This window comes from Melampsora larici-populina (assembly GCF_000204055.1).
Source record: "Melampsora larici-populina 98AG31 unplaced genomic scaffold MELLAscaffold_23, whole genome shotgun sequence".
NCBI lineage: Eukaryota > Fungi > Basidiomycota > Pucciniomycetes > Pucciniales > Melampsoraceae > Melampsora > Melampsora laricis-populina.
The window spans coordinates 990,490-1,011,681 of NW_006768787.1; the positions used below are offsets into that span (position 1 = coordinate 990,490).

The window sequence follows — 21,192 nt, forward strand, 5'->3', positions numbered from 1 at the left end:
AATGAAGCTATAACAAAGATGAAGGTGAGATTCATTTACAGAACTGACAGATAATCGACACAGTGAACTAATCCATTAAATAAACTTTACATATATCACGCTAGCCATTCTTTTGGAACAAACTTACTATGCCTCCCCAAGATATCAGAACGACGATTTGGAATTATGATGAAAAGATGGTTCCAGCATCGAAAGAAATCCGGGAATTATTGAAAGATTTCCAATATTCAGTTCAACCTCATTATCAATCTAAGACCCAGACAAAACAAACAGTTACTACGACACGCTTATCACTAGATAGAGCAAATAAGATTGGTTGGTGAGATCCTATGGAGTTATCTTTTCATTAAAAATCTGAAAGTATACTCATAAAGAATGATCTGAATGTGTGTTGAAAAATCAATCTAGCCATTTTTCTTGCCGGGATTAAATTAGATAATAAAGATATCAGGCAAGCGATTTTGTCTCTGCGTGATAGGGACTTGACCTTAGAAACATTGAAATCACTTAGACATTACTCACCTACACCTCAAGAAGTAAGTCTTTTTTTCATGATCATATAGAAATCATACTTACTGAGCCAAATCAAACAAATGGGTACAGATTCAGGCGATCGAGTCTTTTGAAGGGGCAAAGACAACGCTTTCGACTGCTGATCAATACGTTATGAAAGTAAGAATCTTACTCTATAGCGAGGGATGTCGAGTCTCTAAAAGATCCAACTGTTTTAGGTGATGGATATTCCAAGACTGCAGCATCGACTTACAACTATGATTTATCGCCGTCGATTTGTGGACGAGATTAATGACCTTGGACCGGAGTTGGGGGTTTTGAGAAGTGCGACCGCCGAAGTCCAAAGATCATCAAAGCTCAAGAGAATTATGTTGGTAAGGTGCCTTCTCACGCGAAATAAATGTGATAAGAATGCTGTCAAAAAAAGGCATCACTGATGGAAGAGTGAATTTAATTTTTTCTTTATAAATTAGTATGTTCTAGAGTTTGGAAATATACTGAATTCGTCTACTTTTAGAGGTAATGCGCCAGGATTTGAAATCTCCGCTCTTTCAAAGGTATGTGATTTAATTTTTTGAAAAAAGTTTCCATCATTTCTGACCCTGAACTTTTTTTCTTCTTTTCGGAAATTTTCAAAATCTCAAGCTTAGAGAAACAAGATCGAATTTAAAAGGAGAATGCAGGAATAGTTTAATCCATTATATAGCTAGGTATTTAAAAAAGCATGAAGAGGAATGTATCTCTTTAAATGATGAACTTCCTCATCTTGATCCAGCATCAAGAAGTAAGTAGATTTATCTTATTTTTTTCATCTTACTCGTTGAGCTTGATATTCTTGGAATTATTTTGGATTTGAAAGTTTCATTTTCAGAAGTATTGGGAGCCGTTAAGAATATGTTAATCGGGATGACGCAAGCAAAGGAAGAACTTGAGATCATGAGCTCAAATAAAGAACTTCTGGGTGGAGACCGTTTCATACCTGAGATGAAGGTAATCAAAAATATTTTGGAACTAAAGAGAAACGTGTCATGTAGTATTGGGATACTAATTGGACATGTCCTTGCACTTTTTCACTTAGTTATTTATCGAAAATGGGGAACCAATGATCGAAGCTCTTGAGAAGAGCACGATTGAATTAAAGAATGAACTTTCCCAAATGATTAAATATCTTGGTCAAGATGCAGTAACCAGAGCTGAGGATATCTTTGGAGCGCTTTCTACGTTTAAATCAAGTTTGGCAGTCAGTTTTTTTCGTTTTTTCCTTGCTTTTACATGCTGGTCAGTTGTGGAATTGAAGATGAATTCTTGTGAATAGCAAGCAGTCGAAGACGTAATGGATTGGGAAGAAGAAGAAGTAATAAACGACGATGCTTTAGACCATCCCAAACCCGATGAGAACATCAATTCGGTTGAAATCTTGGCAGCAATTGTACGTCCAGTTTGATTGCTTCACTTGTCATGAACCCTTAAAACTCAAAAATTCCTTACTCTTCGTATCTTAGTACCAAGAGCACAAAACACCCAACAGACATGCCAAAGATCGAAGTTCAGCTTCTTCTATCAGTAGTGCTCGTAAACTATTGTTTGGAAACGGTGGAGTTGATACGGCTGTACGCGATTCAAGGTCAGGAGGATCAATATTAAGAACTGGATCTATCACTACTCGACATCGACATTTAAGAGATGAGATCAGTCCGACTAGAAATCAAAGTCCTGGTTCTAAAATTTTCTTAACTAAGTAAACCATCTTCAGTTGTTTATTTTTGCTTTTTTCAACTTGAAAAATTAATGTCATTCTCGAGCACTTGGAAAATATCATGAATGGGTGATTTGATTGAAATTGATATTTATATCTCTAAATACATTGTGTAAATTGGATGATGAGTGCTTGCTTGTATGTGCAGCACATTCAAGCCAATCATGGGTTGAAGTTATGCGTGAATGATTTCATCAAGCAAGAACCTGGGTGATTTATCGTGTAAACTGTTTTAAAAATCTTTTTTTCCAAATCCTCACACTTGGTATTCGGCAAGGACTTTCTAAAATCATTGAACGAAAGCATATTGTTCTGACTATGTAGTGTGAACACCACATCACACCAAAGGGCAGTCCAACATCATTTGATTCAATCGTCCCTCTTTTCCATCTCTCTGTACTTTTTCGCACTTGATGAAACTTCTGAACCCTGATTTGAATCTGGTAATCATGATTGTGACATTGTTTGCACCGCCCAAACTTTCACCTTGACAACTATGCCTCTAGAATGCAAGATGAAGGTGCCAAACTTTCTATTGCGAATCCTTGTTCTCCTAAACTTAACTAAGCCCCTCTTCCGACGCGGCCTCGTCCTGCTTATTGTTCTCCCTACTCAATAAAAAGGGGATCGTATTTTTGCCGCTATACACGTCGACTATAACACTCTCTGTTAACAGTGTCGGATGAGCAATTGGGTCCACAGCATCATGCAGTATTTAAAAGTCTGTTTTTAAAGCCTCAACTCAACCCCACTTATGAGCTCTCAATCTTGGTTGTGTACGACGTGGTCTTCCACAAATGTTTCACTGTTAAATCCGCCTGATATAAGCTTACTTCATTAAAAGGCGGTGCACCCATCAATGTATACGAGTCAAAAAGATCCCTTCAAACATATACATCTACCGCCCGAATCACTGGTGAGCATGAACCTCCAAGTGACGTGATGTTTACATATGTAGATCCAAGATCTTGAGCTGACCTCCGCGCAATAATCCCTCGGCGGAAAGGGCCGATCGACTTCCTGGACCTTTGACATACGCCTGTTTTTACAAACTCGGCCACATTTATGCATGACGAAAAAAGAAGTACAGATCCTTGCCCCCATAATGGGACAAATTGGAACCCAAGGGCATCGCAGTACAATACTGGGTTCGAGCGCAGCTGGATATCAATGTCGAATCCCAAAGCGAGCGGTGCATTTATTCCGAAAAGCGTGTGTATTCAGGGTACATTTTTACAAAGTCCCTCCAGATGTCCATTTCAAGCTGTCCATCTGATCCCATCTTGAGGTCCAACACGGTCGGTCGAGATTTTGAACAGTAGAAAATCACAGTTAGTCATTCATGTGATCACGTTGATTCCGTATTGCAAGTAAAAAATTGAGTGAGTCGGAGTGGAGCCACAGGAACGCGATACTTGGGATGGGGGAGTGTTCAGGATGGCAGCAAGAAAGGATATAAAAGGACGATGGAATGTCCCATTTTGCCTCTTCCCTCATTCGATACAAATCCATCTGCTAGAGACATCTTTCCATCCCAATTTATCATATCACTATCATTTGCATTTCAACGCGCTACTTCGTCTCATCAAAAATCTTCAACATGTTTAACATCGCAAAAGTTTTGGTCTTATTGGCAGTCGCCTCTGTGACTATTGCCAATCCGCTCAACAACTCAATCAAATGTGATAAAGATGCAGCTCATAAGGGAAAAATTGAGCTTCACGACTGCGAATTGTAAGGCGTTTGACAACTTTTTGAACAGGATGACTTCGAATATACTGATAGATACTTATTATTATGACAATTTATTACAAATTCTAGAGTCTTAAACAAGTATCAACAAAAAGGTCAATGGATCGTTGATAACAAATCTTCAAACCGTAAGAGTTGTTACGGCTGCCAAGTAAGTAAAGCTGGATAATCTAAATGCGTTTGATTAATTTCCTCCAAATTGATCCCTTATCTTTTTCTGCTAGGTTGTCTTTGAAACAAAAGATGGTCGTGATATTGCCATGTAGGTCGTAGTTGATAGACATCCAAGTCACCCTTGGACTAATAATCTTTATTTGAAACAACACAGCCCGAGAGATGTTGCTTGGAAGGCGCTTAAAGATGTCCTCGGCACTTGCCACTCTCATGTACGTATCAGGATTTATCCTTTCCTCACATGCCTATCAATTCACCAACATGAAAAACTTCAAATTCACAGGCAGGCACCACTTGGATTCCTCAAGACTCAGTAAAACCGCAAGTCCAATATGATGACGAACCTCACATTGATCATGAGGTTAGTGTACATGATGAAACATCATACACTGGTTACACTAGCCATGGATCACTCGTGGTGACTGTTCGTAACGGGTTCGGAAAAGAATGTGATGATGGAACTGGTGCTTGGTACAAAACTGACTGAAAAGATTTATACTGCTTTATCATGGACACACGGAAACACAACTTTTTCTTCTTGAATTTCTTTTCCATTCGATCTCTTGAATGATCAGCTTGTAGTCTGTTGTTATGTGGCACACCTACTCATCAGCCTTTTGGATCTTCATACCAAACATTTCCTTATATCTCTTTCTACTATTCTTTACCCATTACCTCTGATATCTGAACAATCTGAACAATGGAATCACATCGTGTGTTAGGATTTTTGAATCCAAGCTACTTCATATCATGTCACTTTTTGACGAAAGATCTTTGGATAAGAAAGATTCTAATTTGTGCGGTTGACGATGAAAAAATCTTGAGATTCACCCTTGGAGACTATGAGATCATCTTACTTATTTCGCAGCAGAAGCGAAACTCGATTTTGAATTTTGAAAAAATGGAGCTTACTTTTGATTGAAATTGCCTTCTATTTCAAATCAAAATATTTGCATCTTGATACACACTAAAACTTGAACATACCCAACAATCATAAACCTCTTGAGCAGAGCAGAAGTAACTCAAAGACTCATTTTCCTGAGTTTAAAATGACCAACGCATGATTTCTAAAAACCCTTTGTGATGGGGCTCAGGGCTGACAGCAGTGGCAAAGGAACCAATCTTTGCGGATGAAATCATGAAAACAAAGCAAGTTGATCACTCTTTCTCCGTATTGATAGGTAACCATTGGAGAAGGCTCTAATTAGTGGCAAGACAAAGCTAAGGTCTAAGACGTACGCTAAAGAGCCCAAGTGTTTTACAATCTACATCATCTAAACCAATAAATATTTTGATCATAATTCACCACAAATGGGTTTATGATTCTCCATTCCCAAATTCTTCAAAATAAATGTTCCACAATTGATCACATGAGATATCACTCAAAGGATCTAAAGAAGGTTAATGCATTCTAATATTTTCACTTGCGTGCATAATGACATTTCTTTTTCTGTGCTCCACCTTAATCTCAATAGTTCTCAGTATCTTTTAATCTTCAATACCCGGAAGCCTCAAGAGTATCCATCCTATCATAAAATTTTAGAAAGTAAGATTTCCATTTACATACTTACTATTCACCCACAAAAAGAATTATGAGAAATAATGATGATTGTAGGAAATCACTCTCTTGATTTTTTCAATCATTCTCATGATCATACAAGTTGAAGAGAAACAAGTAAACCCATACAACTTTTTTTTCGTGAGGTCTGTTACCTTGGAATATAAGCCAACAAGAGTTTGGATCAAAACATATTTGCCCAGAAGCAGAAATAAACCTTGAGAACCAAAGTTCTCAACATCAGACTCACTTCCTTAAGATCAAGAAAAATCTATGCAAAACTCTGAAATTGCAAAAGCTTCACTTTCTGTTTCATCAAATAGCTAAAGTTGAGGCTGGCTAGGACTGTTGTTCTCTCAATGGGTAGCTCGATCACAAAGAAAATCCGAGTTTCGCTCTTTGACTTTCTTTCTTTTTACTCCATCATTCTCATTTCAAGTTTTCAAATTTATTAGTGTTCAAAATAATTTGCTTTCCATAAAAGTAACAACAATACCAAAAGAAAAAAAGGAAAAACAGATTCATAAAGAAAGGTATTTAAAAGAGAAAGAGATTTTAAGAACAGATCAAACTTTCTTCTCCTTCATTGGTTTACTCAGTTTTTCAAAATCAAATACATCAACAAATACCAAAGAAGTCAGAGTGAAGAGATGAATGATAAGAGAGAAAATAACTTGCAATCTCTTTCAAAGAAAAACACCAAACATAAAAACATAGAGACAAAGATAAAGACAAAGAAATCGAAAAGATCATAATTTTTATTTAGAAAAAAAAGAACGAAAACAAGAGAACGACGATTGATGACAGTTTCCATTATGATCAGAATACGAGAATAATAAATTGAATGACTAAGAAAAAATCCATAATGGAATGAGAATCAAATCACAAAAAACCTTTGCCTCAAATTAGTACTAATGCTACTACTGCTACTACTATTACTATCAACTGCTTCCTTCATCTCATCATCATCATCTTCTGAATCTTCAAAACATCTTCTGAAATCTAAATTTCCTACTCCTCTCTCTTTCAACCTACGCTCTAGTCTCTCTAATTGTAATAATCTCAGATCTTCTTTCATCTTCATCCCATTTCCACCTCCGACGTAATTTCCCACCCAACTTGATAAGTTTTGTAGCGAAAGACGACTGGTCAGCGATGGGCCTCCAGGCTTCCCATTACTGCTGCCTATACTATCTTGTCGAGCACCATAATGCGACTGAATTGATGATACAGACGATAGTGGAGACCTAAACGAATCCTTCTTCCTCATTGCAAGACCATGTGGAGCCGTTGGTGCATGAGTCATGGCCGAGACGGAGAATTTTTGGTAAGCGACCGGCTTGATCTGCTCTATCTGTTCTGGTTCTTCATGATGAAGGTAACTAAATAAGAAGGGCGGTGTCTCAAGAACTTCCTTGGCCGGCTCGACCGGTGGCAGTGTGATATCAATCGAATTAGGCCTAAAGAAAAAGCAATGGTCCTCCTCTGAGCTTCTCGCGCTGTGAGTGACAGGTCCTTTGGGAAATGACCAATGTCTAATAAATGATTCGCTTCGATGATGTAGTTGAGGTCGTTCCACAATGGGTGTCTTGGGTAGTGGCTCAGATGGCGACGAGTCTGTGGAGTCTACTGAATCTTCTCTTATACAATTAATCGCCTTGACAGTCGCCACTATTGGGCTCAGCTGGTCAAGCAGTTCATCGTCAGCAGTTGAACGCTTCGAATCGTCACTAGAGCTCTGGATCTGCGAGTCTCGGACTTGCTTCACCACCGACTCAAATGGTACACTATCAACTGGGCTCGTTTCTTCATCTGAAAATAGCGTCGCCATTGCTGGTCCTTCGGCATCCAACTCATTCACTTCGATCTGCATTGCAGCCTATCACAACCAAAGTACGAACACATCAGCGTCAGTAGTCTCATCGTCTGACATTAATATAAAATCACACTGCTTACCGCTTCTAATGCATCCTTCGTTGCAACGTGTTCAGACCTCTCCTTCTCTAACGCGCTCGCCAATGCAAAAATTTGATCTCTCATCTCATTGATCAGCTTCACTTGAGCTGCCTTTAGCTCACTTTCATCCTCCATCTCTTCCTCTGTTGCACCACTCAATCCTGAACCATAAACGCCAGAGTCATCAGATGAAGTAGGAGTATCTGATGAGTTAGTTGTAACTTTGGTCTTGCTGCGGTTCTTTCGCTTCCTCAATAGCTCGCCAATCATTCGATCCTTTTCTTTCAAGTCCCTCTCATACTCTGCTGTTTTAGCCTTCTCTTGTATCATCTGACCTTCCAAGAATTTCAATCGTAACTTGAATCCTGATACATCTTCTTCTAATTCACTCTTCGCCGATTCAAGTTCATCTACCAACTTCTTCAACTCATCAACCTCAGCTTCCAAGCGTTTCAACGACGAAGAGGTCTCATCAGTACTCTGAGATACCTCCATCACGTCCGCCAGGCTGCTTGAATCGTCAGAATCACCACCTTGGCGCATTTTTTCCAACTGTCTCTGAAGCTTCGAAATCCTATTCTCCAGGTCAGCTCGGACGCTTTCAGATTCTGTTCTAACTCTTCCAGTTTCCTCTCGAGCCTTCAATAACTCCGCCTTTAGTATCGATTGTCCAGCATCATGTTCATCTTCTGGTTCCAAAGCGGAAAAGTCGTTCTGCACGAGCTGTTCCATGTCGAGTCCATCCATGACCAGATCACCAAAGCCATCAGCTTGAAAACTCAATATTGACTCGTTTTCGCGCCTGGAGAATGAAGCACCATGCTTCTGCTCAAGAGACTGTACCAGACTCTGCTTCCAGCCATCATGAGCGTGCTCGCGGTCCAACTGGCTACTTGTCTTACTAGCTGCCGATGAGGCCGAATGAGTAGGTGATTGTTGAGCAAGAGCTTGAAAGCGGCCGACTTTAGTGGCTGTGTTGATCGTCAGTGGAGGTTTGGCTCGTTCAGGACTTGGCGACTTGGAGTAAGATATACTTCTTCGGGATCGAGTGACGCAGGGTTTAATTGCAACAGTCGCACTTCCAGTACTACCACTCAATGAAGATCGATTTGTTGAGTTTGAGCCAGCACTGTAGTGATTGTACTGGGAGCCAACAACAGCAGATGAAGCTGGTAAGGGCCGTTCGAATTTCAACATACTGGTCGATGGATTGGGGGATGCGCTGGCCGAACTGGAGCCACAATAAGCGACACTGAAGTGAGAAAGTGAGGTGGCGCCAGACGATCCTGAGGTAGATATCCCAAAGGTGGAGCCGGTGTCTGGAAGCTTGGGAGAAGTGAGCGCGAGAGGCTTCAATTTGGCAGGAGGGGTAGGTACTTGAGCACTAGGTGGTTGACTCAGGCTCAAGCTTAACGCTCGAAGAGGTCGGGCATAGCTAGATGGCGGTAAGGTACGACTTCCAAAGCCAAAGGAAGGTGAACCAGTAGGTGTAGTAGAGGTTGAGCGAGAGTTGAATATCAAGGAATGGGGTCGTCGCTTGGGCGGAGTAGGCTTGGGGATCGGATTCGACGTGGAATCTTCTTCGTCCTCTTCTTCCTCCTCAGCAACCGTCTCCATCGCCCGAGGTTGTGACATCATACTCGAGATTCTCATTGTGGCGTCTTCGTCTTCATTTTCTTCTTCTTCTTCCACTCGACTCAAATCCCTGGCCAGTCCGAGACTACCGGCACCAGCCCACGAGAGACTGTTGATGCCAGGGACACCTACCACAGGAGCGGCATTAGGGCCGACATTATTGACCGCACCATTAATCCAGCTCATTCGCCGTTCACTCCGGCTAGAAAGCGAGGTACCAAAATTGAGATTGGGTGAAAGTTCAGAATTGATACCGGTATCGGTTTGCAAGTCGGCGCAAGCAAAAGGATGAGGTTGGAATGTCCCGTGTGATTCATGATACGCAGGGGTGGATACCTTGGGCGTGATGCTTTGCATAGACATGTTATCGCTTATACTAGTTAGACAAGAGAAGAATGTGGGGAATGATCAGCCGAAGGGGTATGGATCAAGATAGTGGGAATTGCTCACCTAGACGGTGAAGTGATACCAGCCCCTTCGCACGAGGAGTTCGAAGGTTTTTCAGAATCCTTCAACTCAGCATTTCGACCTTGTGGGCTTGGTTTGCCCTCCAAGGCGGAAAGCGCAGCTAATCGGGCTAGCTCGACCGACATCGGACCTTGCGTAGATTCCGTGGGCCTTTCTACGCCATCCAAGTCATCCACCTCGACCGGAATGGTACAAGGAGATACATCTGCAGATGTATGCTTCTTTGTTTGGACCGAGACAGGAGGGTCGAGATTTGAGAGATGAGCGGCGCCGGAACCGAGGCCAGACGCCGAAAGCCGAGGGCCGAGAGATGAGAAAGTATTAGAACTCGTGGTACATGTCGGAGAATAGGGATCGACTCGTGACAAGGCAGGATTGGGAAAACTGGATGAAGGTGGCACCGCAAAGGTCAGCAAAGGAGGCCAGTCCTCAATTTCAGCCATGGCCAGATATTGGAGATAGAAAAGGATGATATGTATAAGTGCGAATGTGACAGAGCGTGCAGAATTATGGATCACAGGACATCTAGGGATCTACGACGGGGCAACAATGCCTGTATAGATCTTCTTCGCTAGCCCCCTTGAGGAGTAACGAAGAGCAACAAAACAACGCCACCAAAAATGAGATAGTAAGAGAAAAGCGCTAAGAGGATAGATGTGTCAAATCTGCCGACAGTCGTTTGGCCAGGCTGTGGAAGGAAGAATCATCAAATCGGGCTAGATACAATAGTCTGAGCTGACAAAAGTCTGAGATGACAGGGAAAGGATGATGAGCGTATTGGCAGGATGGTTTTGATGTGTCTTCACCCAATTTCACGTTGCTTGACCCTGATCATGCCAGACGAATCATTCGCGACATGTTGCGATCGGCCCGCGAGATGAGACAAGGATGAAACTTTAAACCTATTCACCGTAGTATGTTGTGTGGTGCAAAGATGTCAAGACAGGCTGTAATACATTGGGGATCTGAAGCCTATGCAAGGCCACAGATCTGCAAATGAGTGACTTGAGGACTTGGATTCCAGAAGATTGGCGTACGATACAGCCTTCTGGAATTTCGTGAAGGGGTTCAATAAGCACAAGGACAGCCTGGCGCTGACCAGTTTTCAGCGGACCAAAAAGCGATGACGTGAAAATGGGTGTGTGAGGATTGCAACAGCCCATGCATCACTCCATTTGAGCGGGCTTTCAAGGAAATGTGACCACCAATTCATATTGCTTTTGCACACCATGATTCATGGTCGCAGGCAATGAAAATCACGGTTTTCGACAAAAGCGCGTGGAGATGCAGCAGACGAGTGCGAGCTAGGCGATTGGAACTCCACTGTTCGCTAACGATGCAAATTTTGACTGAAATGCTAGAGGGGACGCAAAAAGACAGAGAAAAGAAAGCGAGCAAATGAGTACTGACCCTGACCAGCTACCTCGGTTGATCGACCTCGCACCCCCTAGATTCTCAGAGTGTGAAACGGAGCATAGACCGCTAGGCGCAGAAGGAACTCCAATGATGCCAAGTCCACCCATGATCTCAATACTCTCCCGACGAGTGCTAACACTGTTTTTACGCATGTGCTTCGACTCGCGCCTGACGTGACCGTGTTGATGAGGCACAAATGAAGAGGAATTTGTACGTTGATGGGGTTGGGAAGGATCATGACCGGCCCATGGCGTGGATACCAAGGTAGGAGTAGTACCTGTGACTGGAGGTGGGAGACTGATCCGATTGGAGTTGAAACCGGGTAAAGTGGACGAGCCCTCGAATGCGTTGATAGAGGCTGGAGTAAAAGTCGCTGAGAGTCGATTTGGGTTGGTCGCGTTGGAATCCAGTGAGGGGGCGGCGATCGGCCTAGAGAGCGAATCACGTCGAGAATGATGATACGCAGGTTTGGTGACACTCAGACGGCGTTGATGAGCCAGGACTTCGTCAATGATATTCACTTGTTCACTTGAGACCAGAATTGAAGCAAGTGAAGAGCGGGACTGGTTACGAGAATGAGTACGAGTGTGTTGGTGACGTGAATTGCCAGGAGGCGCAACAGCTGAGGTTGATAAGGTTCCGCTTGTGGTAGGATTGAGAGGGTTGGCAGAGAGCCCAAAAGAGCCAGTAGAGCTTGCATCACGGCTGTTCGCCGCAGCTGCCTGTTTTAATCTATAATTTTTGAGCTGTACCACAAATACGAAACACGACAGAGGTATCAATACATGAGAGAAGAATTCAAGTTAGGAGAGGGCAAATCTAACCTTTTTGCGCGCATTGATCAATCGCACTTCGCGTTCATTTTGAGCATCTTTCTCGACCGATGTCTCAACGCTAATGACCTGAACGGGTGAAGAGGACTTCGAAGGCGGTGGAAAAGTGAAGGTGTCCATCGAGAGAGGAGTGGTGAAGGTACAAGACGCTGGGTACTTGCAGATAGAGGTATGGGAATAGAGAGCCTAGGATGAGGAGGAAAGATTGAGAAGTTTCAATATTCACAACTGGTAAAGAAGAATGAATTGAAGGAAGCAGAGGCCAAGCTAAACAATAGAAGACAAAGAACCTACGTTAGTTCGTTCGAAACGTCAAATCGAGAGGTCGGGTGAGGAAGTGTCTGAGAATCGCACAGACACAGAAGCTCTGTGAAAATGAGAGCCACAAAGATGCGAATGGATTGAAGCGAAAGAGACAATAAAAAGAAGATTAAAAGATTAAATTATGAAAAGTTTAAAATGGAAATTGAAGAAAATGAAATGAAGTGAATTAGGAAAAATTGAGAAAACCGTAGACGAAATTGGTGATTGATCAAGAAACCTCAAATTCAAATCAACTTCTGAGTCGGTATCATCGGGAACTTTAATAGAGAAGATCGACGAAAACAGGAACAGGCACACCAAGAAAGAAAACAAAAAAAAGGAATTGAAGAGAGCTGCTTTGATAGGATTTGGATGTATATAACTTCCAGTGAAGAAGTTGACGAAATGAATTGTATGGATGTAGATGTTGAGATCGTTTGAAGTCTTTGATATGTAGCTTTTGGTTTAAAGAGGGAAAGAGAAGATCAATCGAAAGAGCACCACAGTAGAAATAGAAATTGACTTAGAGTTGAGATAAAGGTCAAGAAGAAAAAAAAGGTATCCGATATCAAACTACAACAAAAGAACTTGACAACATATAGAACTTTATCGAATTGCTTTGTACAGCTTTCAATCAAACCCTCAAAAAATCATTGTAGCACTAAAAAGTTGACAAGGGTAAAGACAAGTTATTTGCGGAATGGATTTTCAATTGAATTCAATCGAAATGATCCATGGAGTCAACAAATTAAATTTCAAATCGATTATCGTGGTTTGTCGAGATATTTTCAGACATGAAGGAAACAAAAGTCTAAAGATGATAGGAATCAAAAATGTTTTACAAAGCAGTCTTATGAAGCTTAGGATTTCCTTCATCTCTTGACTCTATCCTAAATACCAGTTCAGAAATCAAAAATCTTCAAAGGATTTCTATTTAGAAAAAGAAACCCAATGGGATCATCTAAGAATTTAAAGCACTTGATGTTTTGCAAATCATGCATTTGTTAATAGATCCAACTGCGCGTCCCATTCAAGAATTTTGAAGTGTTGGTAAGGATTAAATAAACTTTCAAGCGATATAAAGAATTATCAAGAAACCCATTCGGGCGTGATTTTACCCTGTAAAATAAATCCTACAATTCTCCAAAACACTTCGATATGGTCATGACGGTTATGAAGCCTTGGATGTCATGTTTTCAGATCATGTGTTGGATGTCTTTTATTTCTCACTTACTAATGATCTCACCGATTTCGAAGATTAAATTTATGATCCACTTTCTTCACAACTCTGCCAATGATGCTGGTGGCTGCACAGGGCTGCACACTGCATAGATGGGGTCCTTTTGTTTATTTGGTCAACATCTCTCATATGGTAAACTTATCAAAGTCCCCCCCGCCCGAAAGTTTACTCATGTGGACTCCAGATGACTGACATCAAATTTATCTCTGAATCTCTCTGAATCAGCTACAATTTTCTCACACTAGGAAATCTCAATTGTAGGTGCATTCTTCTCTCTGAAATGCACTTGGGAGCTGAGTTATGTGTTGGGGTTGGTACCTTATCTAGGGGTCATCATCAGATATGAGGCTACACCACGGGATTGTTTTGTGTTGAATAATGGCCTTACCCAGTGTCCACTTGGTCCTCATCCTTCACCCGCCCATGCTTGGGGAAAATGTTTCCCCATGGTTAAAGATGATTGCCAAAAGCTGTAATTGAGGACTCAGTTTTGACCCAAAATGCTTGAAAACCCATCTGGAGAGAAATACAACACTCTTTGTCCTGGAAAATATTTTGGGGGTTGCCTGAAGCATCTTACTCAGCATCAACTCAGCAAGCAACTTATGATGTTTTTGCTGACTTTTGGAAATTCAAAGAAGTTCAAAAAATCAAAAAAATAATCAAGATAGATCAGAAATGTGCTTTATGATGTGTGGTATTTTGTTTTGGATGTTTTGGTGCCTTTTTCTTGGATAGATGCAAGGTATAACATAAAAGTTGTGTTCAATTTGCCAAATAATTTGAAAATGCATTTTGGGTCACACAAATGCATCAAAGTTTCATAATGTTGCATCTTTATTGCATTTGTTTGGTGGTTTTGGAGCCTTGTACATATGTCTGTAGTGTTGATATAGTTTTGATAACACATGTGTGATGAATTACAAGCTGAGCCAGAAAAATCCTAAAAAAATGATCAACAAATAAGGGGATACTGTCCTTCACTTCTTGTTGTTTTTTTAGATTTTTCTTGTCACTTCTGAAGGCTGACAAACTCTACAAGGGAGCTTAGTTAAAAAAGATATTGATGAAATCAAGACTTGCAATGTATAATGGAAATCACAAGGAATTTGAAATTTGAGTTATTCTTTATTGGCATGAGTGTCAAAAATGTTTGCTCAGGTCTTGTTTGCCAGTGGCCTGTTGTAAAGATGCATGTTTGTTTGAAGAAACACCTTGGAAGTACTCAATGGAATATCGGAGATGGAGAAAATGTCACTTACAATTCCAGAGGTAAAATAGTCAGTGCAAACCAACCCACCATCTCACCTAATTGATTGCATCACATGCTTGGTTCAAGCATCAAGCATGCATCAACCATCTGATGCAGACATGAGTCAAGTGGCTTTCTGAGGAGAGCATAGGTGCATTGATCAACAATGACTTCTTTGATGGCTGTCAAGACTGGTCATGGTTTGATGAAATATTTGGGTTAATTGGTAGGTTTCCAGATGTCCTTGCAAACACTAATTGGCCGTAGATCAAATTCTCCATCATTCACTTTGTGATCCAGAATATCAACTTCTTCTATGTCTTCATGAAGTCCCTGTTTTTGAAACGGCTTAAGCTGATCATAAGAGCAAGGAGATGGATCAGCTGTAATAGCTGATGCAAAGCAACCCTTGGCAGGAATGCACAATTTCAAGACCAGTGTTGTATATGGCACCCTAGTTTCAAATTTGAAGACACTCATGTATAAGGCTGGTTCTGCTGTTGCATTACCAAAATTATGATCATAATAACTGCCTTGTAATCGCAAAATTGACTTGGAGTGAAATCTTGTGGATGTTTTTTCTACTTCCAACACGTATTGGAATGCTCCTAGCCAAGCCACCATAGCACACACCACTTATCTTGAAAGTCATGCCAGATGTTGATTCAACATGACCCACATTGTACAGAGCTGAAAGGTTTACTATTTTCCAGTGTGGTGGTGCAATATGCATTCACCAAATTGGCCCAATTGTAAGCTCTACATGGGCCACTGTCAATTGCTGACCAAAAATTAGATAAGTTGTGCATGATGGTTGAAGAGAACGATGGTAACAAAGATTACCCAGTCTGGTGAATATCTTCTTGCTTACCATATACAGATTGGAGATTGTCCTACTGAAAAATCTAGCTTTTATAGCATTGTTCATGAAAATGCCATCCAAATTTTCACAGGAAAAATGTATTGGCAAGAGGAGGTGATGAATAGGGATTGGGCAAGATGCAATTTTGTAAAACTGAATTCAGCTACAACTCCAACAGAGGGCCTGGCAGATTCACCACAAATCCAGACAACTTATATCTGCATATGTGTAAACAGACAAGGTTTTTAAGGTGGGAGTTGACCTGGAAATATACCAGATCAGAGAAGATCACATGTCTTTAGGATGGGTTAGTGGAACACACAACAACAATTTTTAGATCAAATCAGAAGCAAAAATAATGGTGCAGTTGCAGGACTTGTGGATGGTTGTCCACTTCGATTTTATTGAAAATCCTCTCTTTTGATTGATTTGAGAGCAGCTGTCCAGTTTTATTGAATTGAAGATAGGTGAAGATACTTCAAAATATGATGTTACAGAATCATTGCTGTTGGGGGTTAAGTGCCAAAAATGCCACAGATTCCCAGTCAGGGAGGAAGCCTTGCTGAGTGAATTCAAATGTCTTACATTGTAGGGCTAACATATTAACTGCAGAAGTTACAATGAAATCCAATCCATCTCAGGTCAATCCCATGTTACCTTCCTTGATTCATCATATTGTCTGTGATACAAACACTCTTCCTTTTGGGTGAACCATGATACACTTGTAAAAGGGTGTGTCCTTCTGGCGCCCAGAATGGCACCTTGCTACCTTAGCTTCTGCCCCAGATGCCGTCCCCTGCCAAGCCCCAACTGTGCCACTTGTGACCTTACTATTTACCACCCTTGGCTTGCCTGTGGGCAAGCTACAGCAGGTCTGAGGTTCTGTGGGGACGGTCCTCAAATGGCCAACCAGTGCAGACAGTGTGGTGGTATCACAACAGCCAAATCAGACAGCCCAAGGGCAGTCTGACAGTCCTGGGAGCACCGAAGAACCGGGGGAATTTTCCTGATAACCTGATAGTGATAATCTCACTGAGAGCATCCGCACTCGTTTGCGGTTGTTAATTTGGTCACGTGCGGTAACAAACACAACATTAAGTAAAAAGTTACTTAACTCAACCAAATTTCGCACTCGTTTGCATTAGCAGCGCTGTAACTTTTATAACTTTACAGATAGTGCATGTACTCCGCACCGGTCGTGCAGTAAGGTAAAGTTTTAATTTTTTGAGTACACATCACCTGCTTTCATGGCCAGTTTTCATGTGATAGAGGCACTGTTCTCTTCTTTGCACTAAGATACTAATACTCCATCTACACATGAAGACCCGATATCATCCTGTTCATCTACTCGATCGATAGATCTTAATTTAAAATTACAAATTTAACATGAGTTTGTTCAGATCTTAATACATGAATTCCAATTAAAAAACAAAGGCTTTACTACATCGAGAAAGCTTTTAATGAGTCTGAATACACATAATGATCTTGTAAAAGATTTAAAGATTTAAAACTAGGAAATAAAAATCCAAACTTCAATTTTTAATTTGTATCACTTGATCCTAAAAGTCCTCCAATGATTGGTCTTTTAATGTTGATTTTCTTAAATATTGACCTCTACATAGCTATATGAATCTAGACATCTTTCATTTTCATCTGAATGGTTTGGAGTCGAGTTCAAGATGGTTGATTGACTTATTTCAATTGAAGACATCGATCGGTGTCAAACGTTCTCGAGTTGATTCATGCAACTGTAAGGCTTGGAATTCATCGTGTGTGAGTGGTGAAAAGGAGATATTGGTTGTTGACTTTGGTGTTGGAGGTCTGGTTGAGTTTTGTTTTTGGAGTCGAGTTGCCGGGAACAAGTCGTGATGTGTGATACCGCATGCGTTAGCCAATTGGTAAATTTACCGATTCGCTAACGCAAAATGACCGAAAATTAACTACCGCGGGGCTAATTTTTCACCGGTGTGGAAAAGACCCCGCGTTTGCGGTAAATTTAACCTTACCGCACCCGACTTACCGCACGAGTGCGGATGCTCTGATAATGTGATAATACAGCCTCACGGTAGTAGCATACTGTACGCCTACTTACACGATACACACCCTTAATAGCACCGATCAGAACTTACCATGTATTTCGCCAGAAACCTTTCTGCCTCCGCCTGTCACAGGCACCTTCGAACCCATGTTTCATTCAGAATTTTCATTTGTGCCCCTTGTTTCAAGCACCAATCTTCCCTTTGCAAAAAATATATATGCCTGCCACATTTGCACGATGTCATCCCAATTGCGGCCATATCCACGGCACGGTCACAACTCACTCATCACTTTTTCGATTGAATCGACACGAGACCTTCATCACCGTCACTCTCTCTACCCGCGTCATGGTGGTTCCAACGCTCATCACCGAAACGTATCGCATGGTCAACCCTGGTGCACCTCTTCCTGTTCCCAGTCTTCGAGGCGCCGTTGGCCTACATTGCCCAGTCTGCGCCACCCCGATGATCTACAAAAGAGCTAACAAAGAATCCTGGCTCATTGGGGCAAGTCCAGTCATGCCAATTCCATCGCTTCATGGATAGTTTTACCAACTAACCCTTTTGTTCTTTACACGACCACGACCGCGACCGCACAGTGCCCAACTCCTTCAAATGATCACAATTGGAAAACTTGGCGCTGCGACCAACTCAATCACGAACTAGCGCTCATCAACCTCGGTGCCCCCAGACCCATCATATCGAAAGAAGGCGACTGGGGACCCCGTATATCACCTCATGGTCGACTGATCTCCCCTCCACCTGAACCACATGCTGGACATCCCTATCATCCATTCCTGCACCGCCCAGGCGCGTCGGGAGCCGCTCAGGCCAACGGCCGAGCACCTAGGGCCAAACCTTCCACAGTTTGCAAACAACCCAACGAGGGCCCCACTTCACAAGGTCATAAGACCGCCGCGAACAAAGAGTGCCTCTCTCAGTATTGCCTAGGAGTCAGTCAAACCTTGCTTAGCATTTTGTGACCCACGAACCGTTCATTGATATGTTAAAAACCCTCCGTAGTGTTGTCTCGAGTATGGCTCGCCGCTCTGCCGCAAACACGCACGCCCGGCTGCAAGTACCCCCGTTGGGCGCGATCCTATTCCCAATCGCGAACCTTTTGATCATAGTGTTGCCGACATCAGTCAACCAGACGTTTTTGACCCCACTCTACGTGGTAGACCCAGACCAAAAGCTACCGCGTCGCAAGCTCGCCCTCACCAGTGGGCTCAATCCTCCAAGTCTCTTGGGCGACGTGTGCCCAAAGAAACCATGATCATGTTCCAGAATCATCGCGAGCAACGCGACCATGCGGCCCAACGCGAGGTTTCCAGCCTCATCGACGAGAGCAAGCTAGTCACTATCAACTTATGGGACAATGTCAGTATTTAAGACATCAACATTGATTACAAGACCGAAATTGTTTACCATTAACAGCTGAAATGATTGCAAATAGCCGGTGAAACCTAAGGCGATAACCGCCTTGTTCCCATTCTGGCCTAAAGCTTGCTTTAACGAGAGTCCCCTCCTAGTGCAGGCCCTCCAGACCGCGATTGGGCCTCATTGGAATCGAGCCATTATATTTTGGGACAAGAAGATCAATGCATGGGTCAGCCTTGCGATTCATCATCGGCTGATTCACTTTCTATGTTTTGACTGACCTGGCGATTACCTTCCATACACAGCGCGATACTCTTGACAGTTACCCTCATCGTTTCTCTGTTCACCAACGTTCGATTGTGGTTCGACTGCCACAGGTTGAAGTGCCACTTGCAGGCTTACCCTCATTAACTAAGAGTAGCCCGATAAAGCCCCCCACCTCTTCATTTCTGTCATCTTCGGGACTGCCCCCAATATGTGACTTACCATCTTCACCCAGGGACAGCTCACAACCCCATATGCCCAGTCAGCAAACCACTTCGACTACGGGACCCACACAAGCATCGACATACAAAACTACCCCTGAGATCCAACCTCATCCTACCGGAGTAGGTGTTGAAGAGGACCAGACCACGACCTCAACCCCTCGATCTCCCATCACGATCGATTTAACAGGATCGCCTGATGACGACCCTAATCAAGTCCATGTTGGAATGCAACGGTGAGCACCACAATCCACGGTCATTTCTTCGAGCCAACCACCACCAAGCTTACCATCAATATCAACAGCGATCACAGCGTGTGGATTTCCACGCAAACTGGTTGCTGAATACCAACCTCACCTCGTTACTTTCCCTCAACGCCCTGAACGAAGGGAACATAATCAGCCTGCGTGGCAATGTTGTTTCATTTATCCCACTCCACAACACTTGGGAGATCCAGGTATGCCATTTCGAATGTCTCTTTGGAAGGGAGGGGAGGGAAGGGGCGCAACATCAACTGATTGGCGTACCTTCATAAAGGCTTCCGAAATCCAACTAATTCATTGCCGAGTAAACACGAGGGCATATGGTGGCCTTGAAACCGTTAGCCTTTAGCCATTGGTTAGCATGGTTGGACATGGACATGGATGGTGGTGGTGACGGACCCAAATGGTTTCGCAATAGTCGGTGCATTGTATATAGTGTTCATATATGTATGATACATGTATGTAAAAAAAGACCAGACGAATGCCACTGTTAGCCCCTATAGATCCACTTCATCTCATCATTTCGAAGGAAATGATGAGATGAGAACGCGTCTAAGACTGAGCTTCAGCTTGACCATAGACGTCAGGTTGTGACATGCATAAGCACCCCAACAATCATTTATTCTTTGCAAAAAAGAAAGCGGTAAATGTTCCCTGGCCATTTACCGCTTTCGCTCAACTCTCCAGACCACATTGGTTTGTCAAACATGTCATATGTATGATCAAACTCTAGATCAACTTGATCACTCAGTATGTATTGCTTTATATAACATTGCTTTATATAAGACACAACACATATTCACAAGAAATTCTTTTGGTTACTCTCAACTTTCCAATTGACGATTAAATGGCACCCTCCCCAATGTAAGCTACACCAGCTCTCTTGTTCAGTTTGTTTGTGAGCCATTTATTTCTCAAATAGACCATCTCTTCCAAGAAAAAATTGTAGATGAGCGACAACATGTTTCGGCACATCGAAGCAAAACCACCATACCAAATGTTGGTCAGTTCAGCGGCGGATGCGTTGAAGATCCATCGACCGTCCTCTTGAATGTCGGGAAAAAGTTTGGGGTCAGTGAACATCTTGCAGAATTGATCGCTTTCTGCGTGAGAGCGGTGGTGGAACGGATCGACCGGAATTACAGTCCCCTTGAAGTTGGAGGGGTCGGACTGCCCGGTGTAAATATGTTCGGTCAACCTGCAGGCGTTATTGTAAAACACCACTTCAGGCATTCCTCGTGGAAAGGTTTCCTCAAGGAAATCCTGATAGAATCATGTCGAGATGAAGAATAAACAAAGAACCGAACAGG

At 42.3% G+C, this 21,192-nt stretch overlaps 7 protein-coding genes across 7 annotated transcripts; 4 read left to right on the top strand and 3 right to left on the bottom strand.

The window, feature by feature from the left end:
- Positions 1-128: 128 nt before the first annotated feature.
- Positions 129-2,255, top strand: MELLADRAFT_64018 (uncharacterized protein; the record flags this gene model as incomplete). Its single annotated transcript, XM_007411043.1, has 10 exons — positions 129-319; positions 452-536; positions 604-672; positions 732-887; positions 987-1,070; positions 1,289-1,297; positions 1,339-1,503; positions 1,592-1,753; positions 1,829-1,942; positions 2,016-2,255. 10 exons carry the CDS (start codon positions 129-131, stop codon positions 2,253-2,255), a joined length of 1,275 nt encoding a protein of 424 aa, XP_007411105.1.
- A 1,614-nt stretch (positions 2,256-3,869) lies between these two features.
- On the top strand, positions 3,870-4,682 carry MELLADRAFT_107458 (uncharacterized protein; the record flags this gene model as incomplete). Its single annotated transcript, XM_007411044.1, has 5 exons — positions 3,870-4,003; positions 4,091-4,172; positions 4,246-4,283; positions 4,350-4,407; positions 4,479-4,682. The coding sequence occupies 5 exons, from the start codon at positions 3,870-3,872 to the stop codon at positions 4,680-4,682; spliced, it is 516 nt and encodes a 171-aa protein (XP_007411106.1).
- A 6,434-nt stretch (positions 4,683-11,116) lies between these two features.
- On the bottom strand, positions 11,117-12,181 carry MELLADRAFT_87887 (uncharacterized protein; the record flags this gene model as incomplete). Its single annotated transcript, XM_007411097.1, has 3 exons — positions 11,117-11,135; positions 11,223-11,974; positions 12,053-12,181. The coding sequence occupies 3 exons, from the start codon at positions 12,179-12,181 to the stop codon at positions 11,117-11,119; spliced, it is 900 nt and encodes a 299-aa protein (XP_007411159.1).
- Positions 12,182-15,075: 2,894 nt separating this feature from the next.
- On the bottom strand, positions 15,076-15,665 carry MELLADRAFT_107460 (uncharacterized protein; the record flags this gene model as incomplete). The annotated part of the gene is made up of 2 exons (XM_007411096.1): positions 15,076-15,491; positions 15,536-15,665. The coding sequence occupies 2 exons, from the start codon at positions 15,663-15,665 to the stop codon at positions 15,076-15,078; spliced, it is 546 nt and encodes a 181-aa protein (XP_007411158.1).
- Positions 15,666-17,973: 2,308 nt separating this feature from the next.
- Positions 17,974-18,373, top strand: MELLADRAFT_87888 (uncharacterized protein; the record flags this gene model as incomplete). The annotated part of the gene is made up of 2 exons (XM_007411045.1): positions 17,974-18,265; positions 18,354-18,373. 2 exons carry the CDS (start codon positions 17,974-17,976, stop codon positions 18,371-18,373), a joined length of 312 nt encoding a protein of 103 aa, XP_007411107.1.
- Positions 18,374-19,026: 653 nt separating this feature from the next.
- MELLADRAFT_87889 (uncharacterized protein) lies at positions 19,027-19,963 on the top strand (the record flags this gene model as incomplete). Its single annotated transcript, XM_007411046.1, has 4 exons — positions 19,027-19,134; positions 19,211-19,363; positions 19,440-19,855; positions 19,924-19,963. The coding sequence occupies 4 exons, from the start codon at positions 19,027-19,029 to the stop codon at positions 19,961-19,963; spliced, it is 717 nt and encodes a 238-aa protein (XP_007411108.1).
- A 762-nt stretch (positions 19,964-20,725) lies between these two features.
- Positions 20,726-21,115, bottom strand: MELLADRAFT_87890 (uncharacterized protein; the record flags this gene model as incomplete). The annotated part of the gene is made up of 1 exon (XM_007411095.1): positions 20,726-21,115. The coding sequence occupies one exon, from the start codon at positions 21,113-21,115 to the stop codon at positions 20,726-20,728; it is 390 nt and encodes a 129-aa protein (XP_007411157.1).
- Between the last annotated feature and the right edge of the window lie 77 nt (positions 21,116-21,192).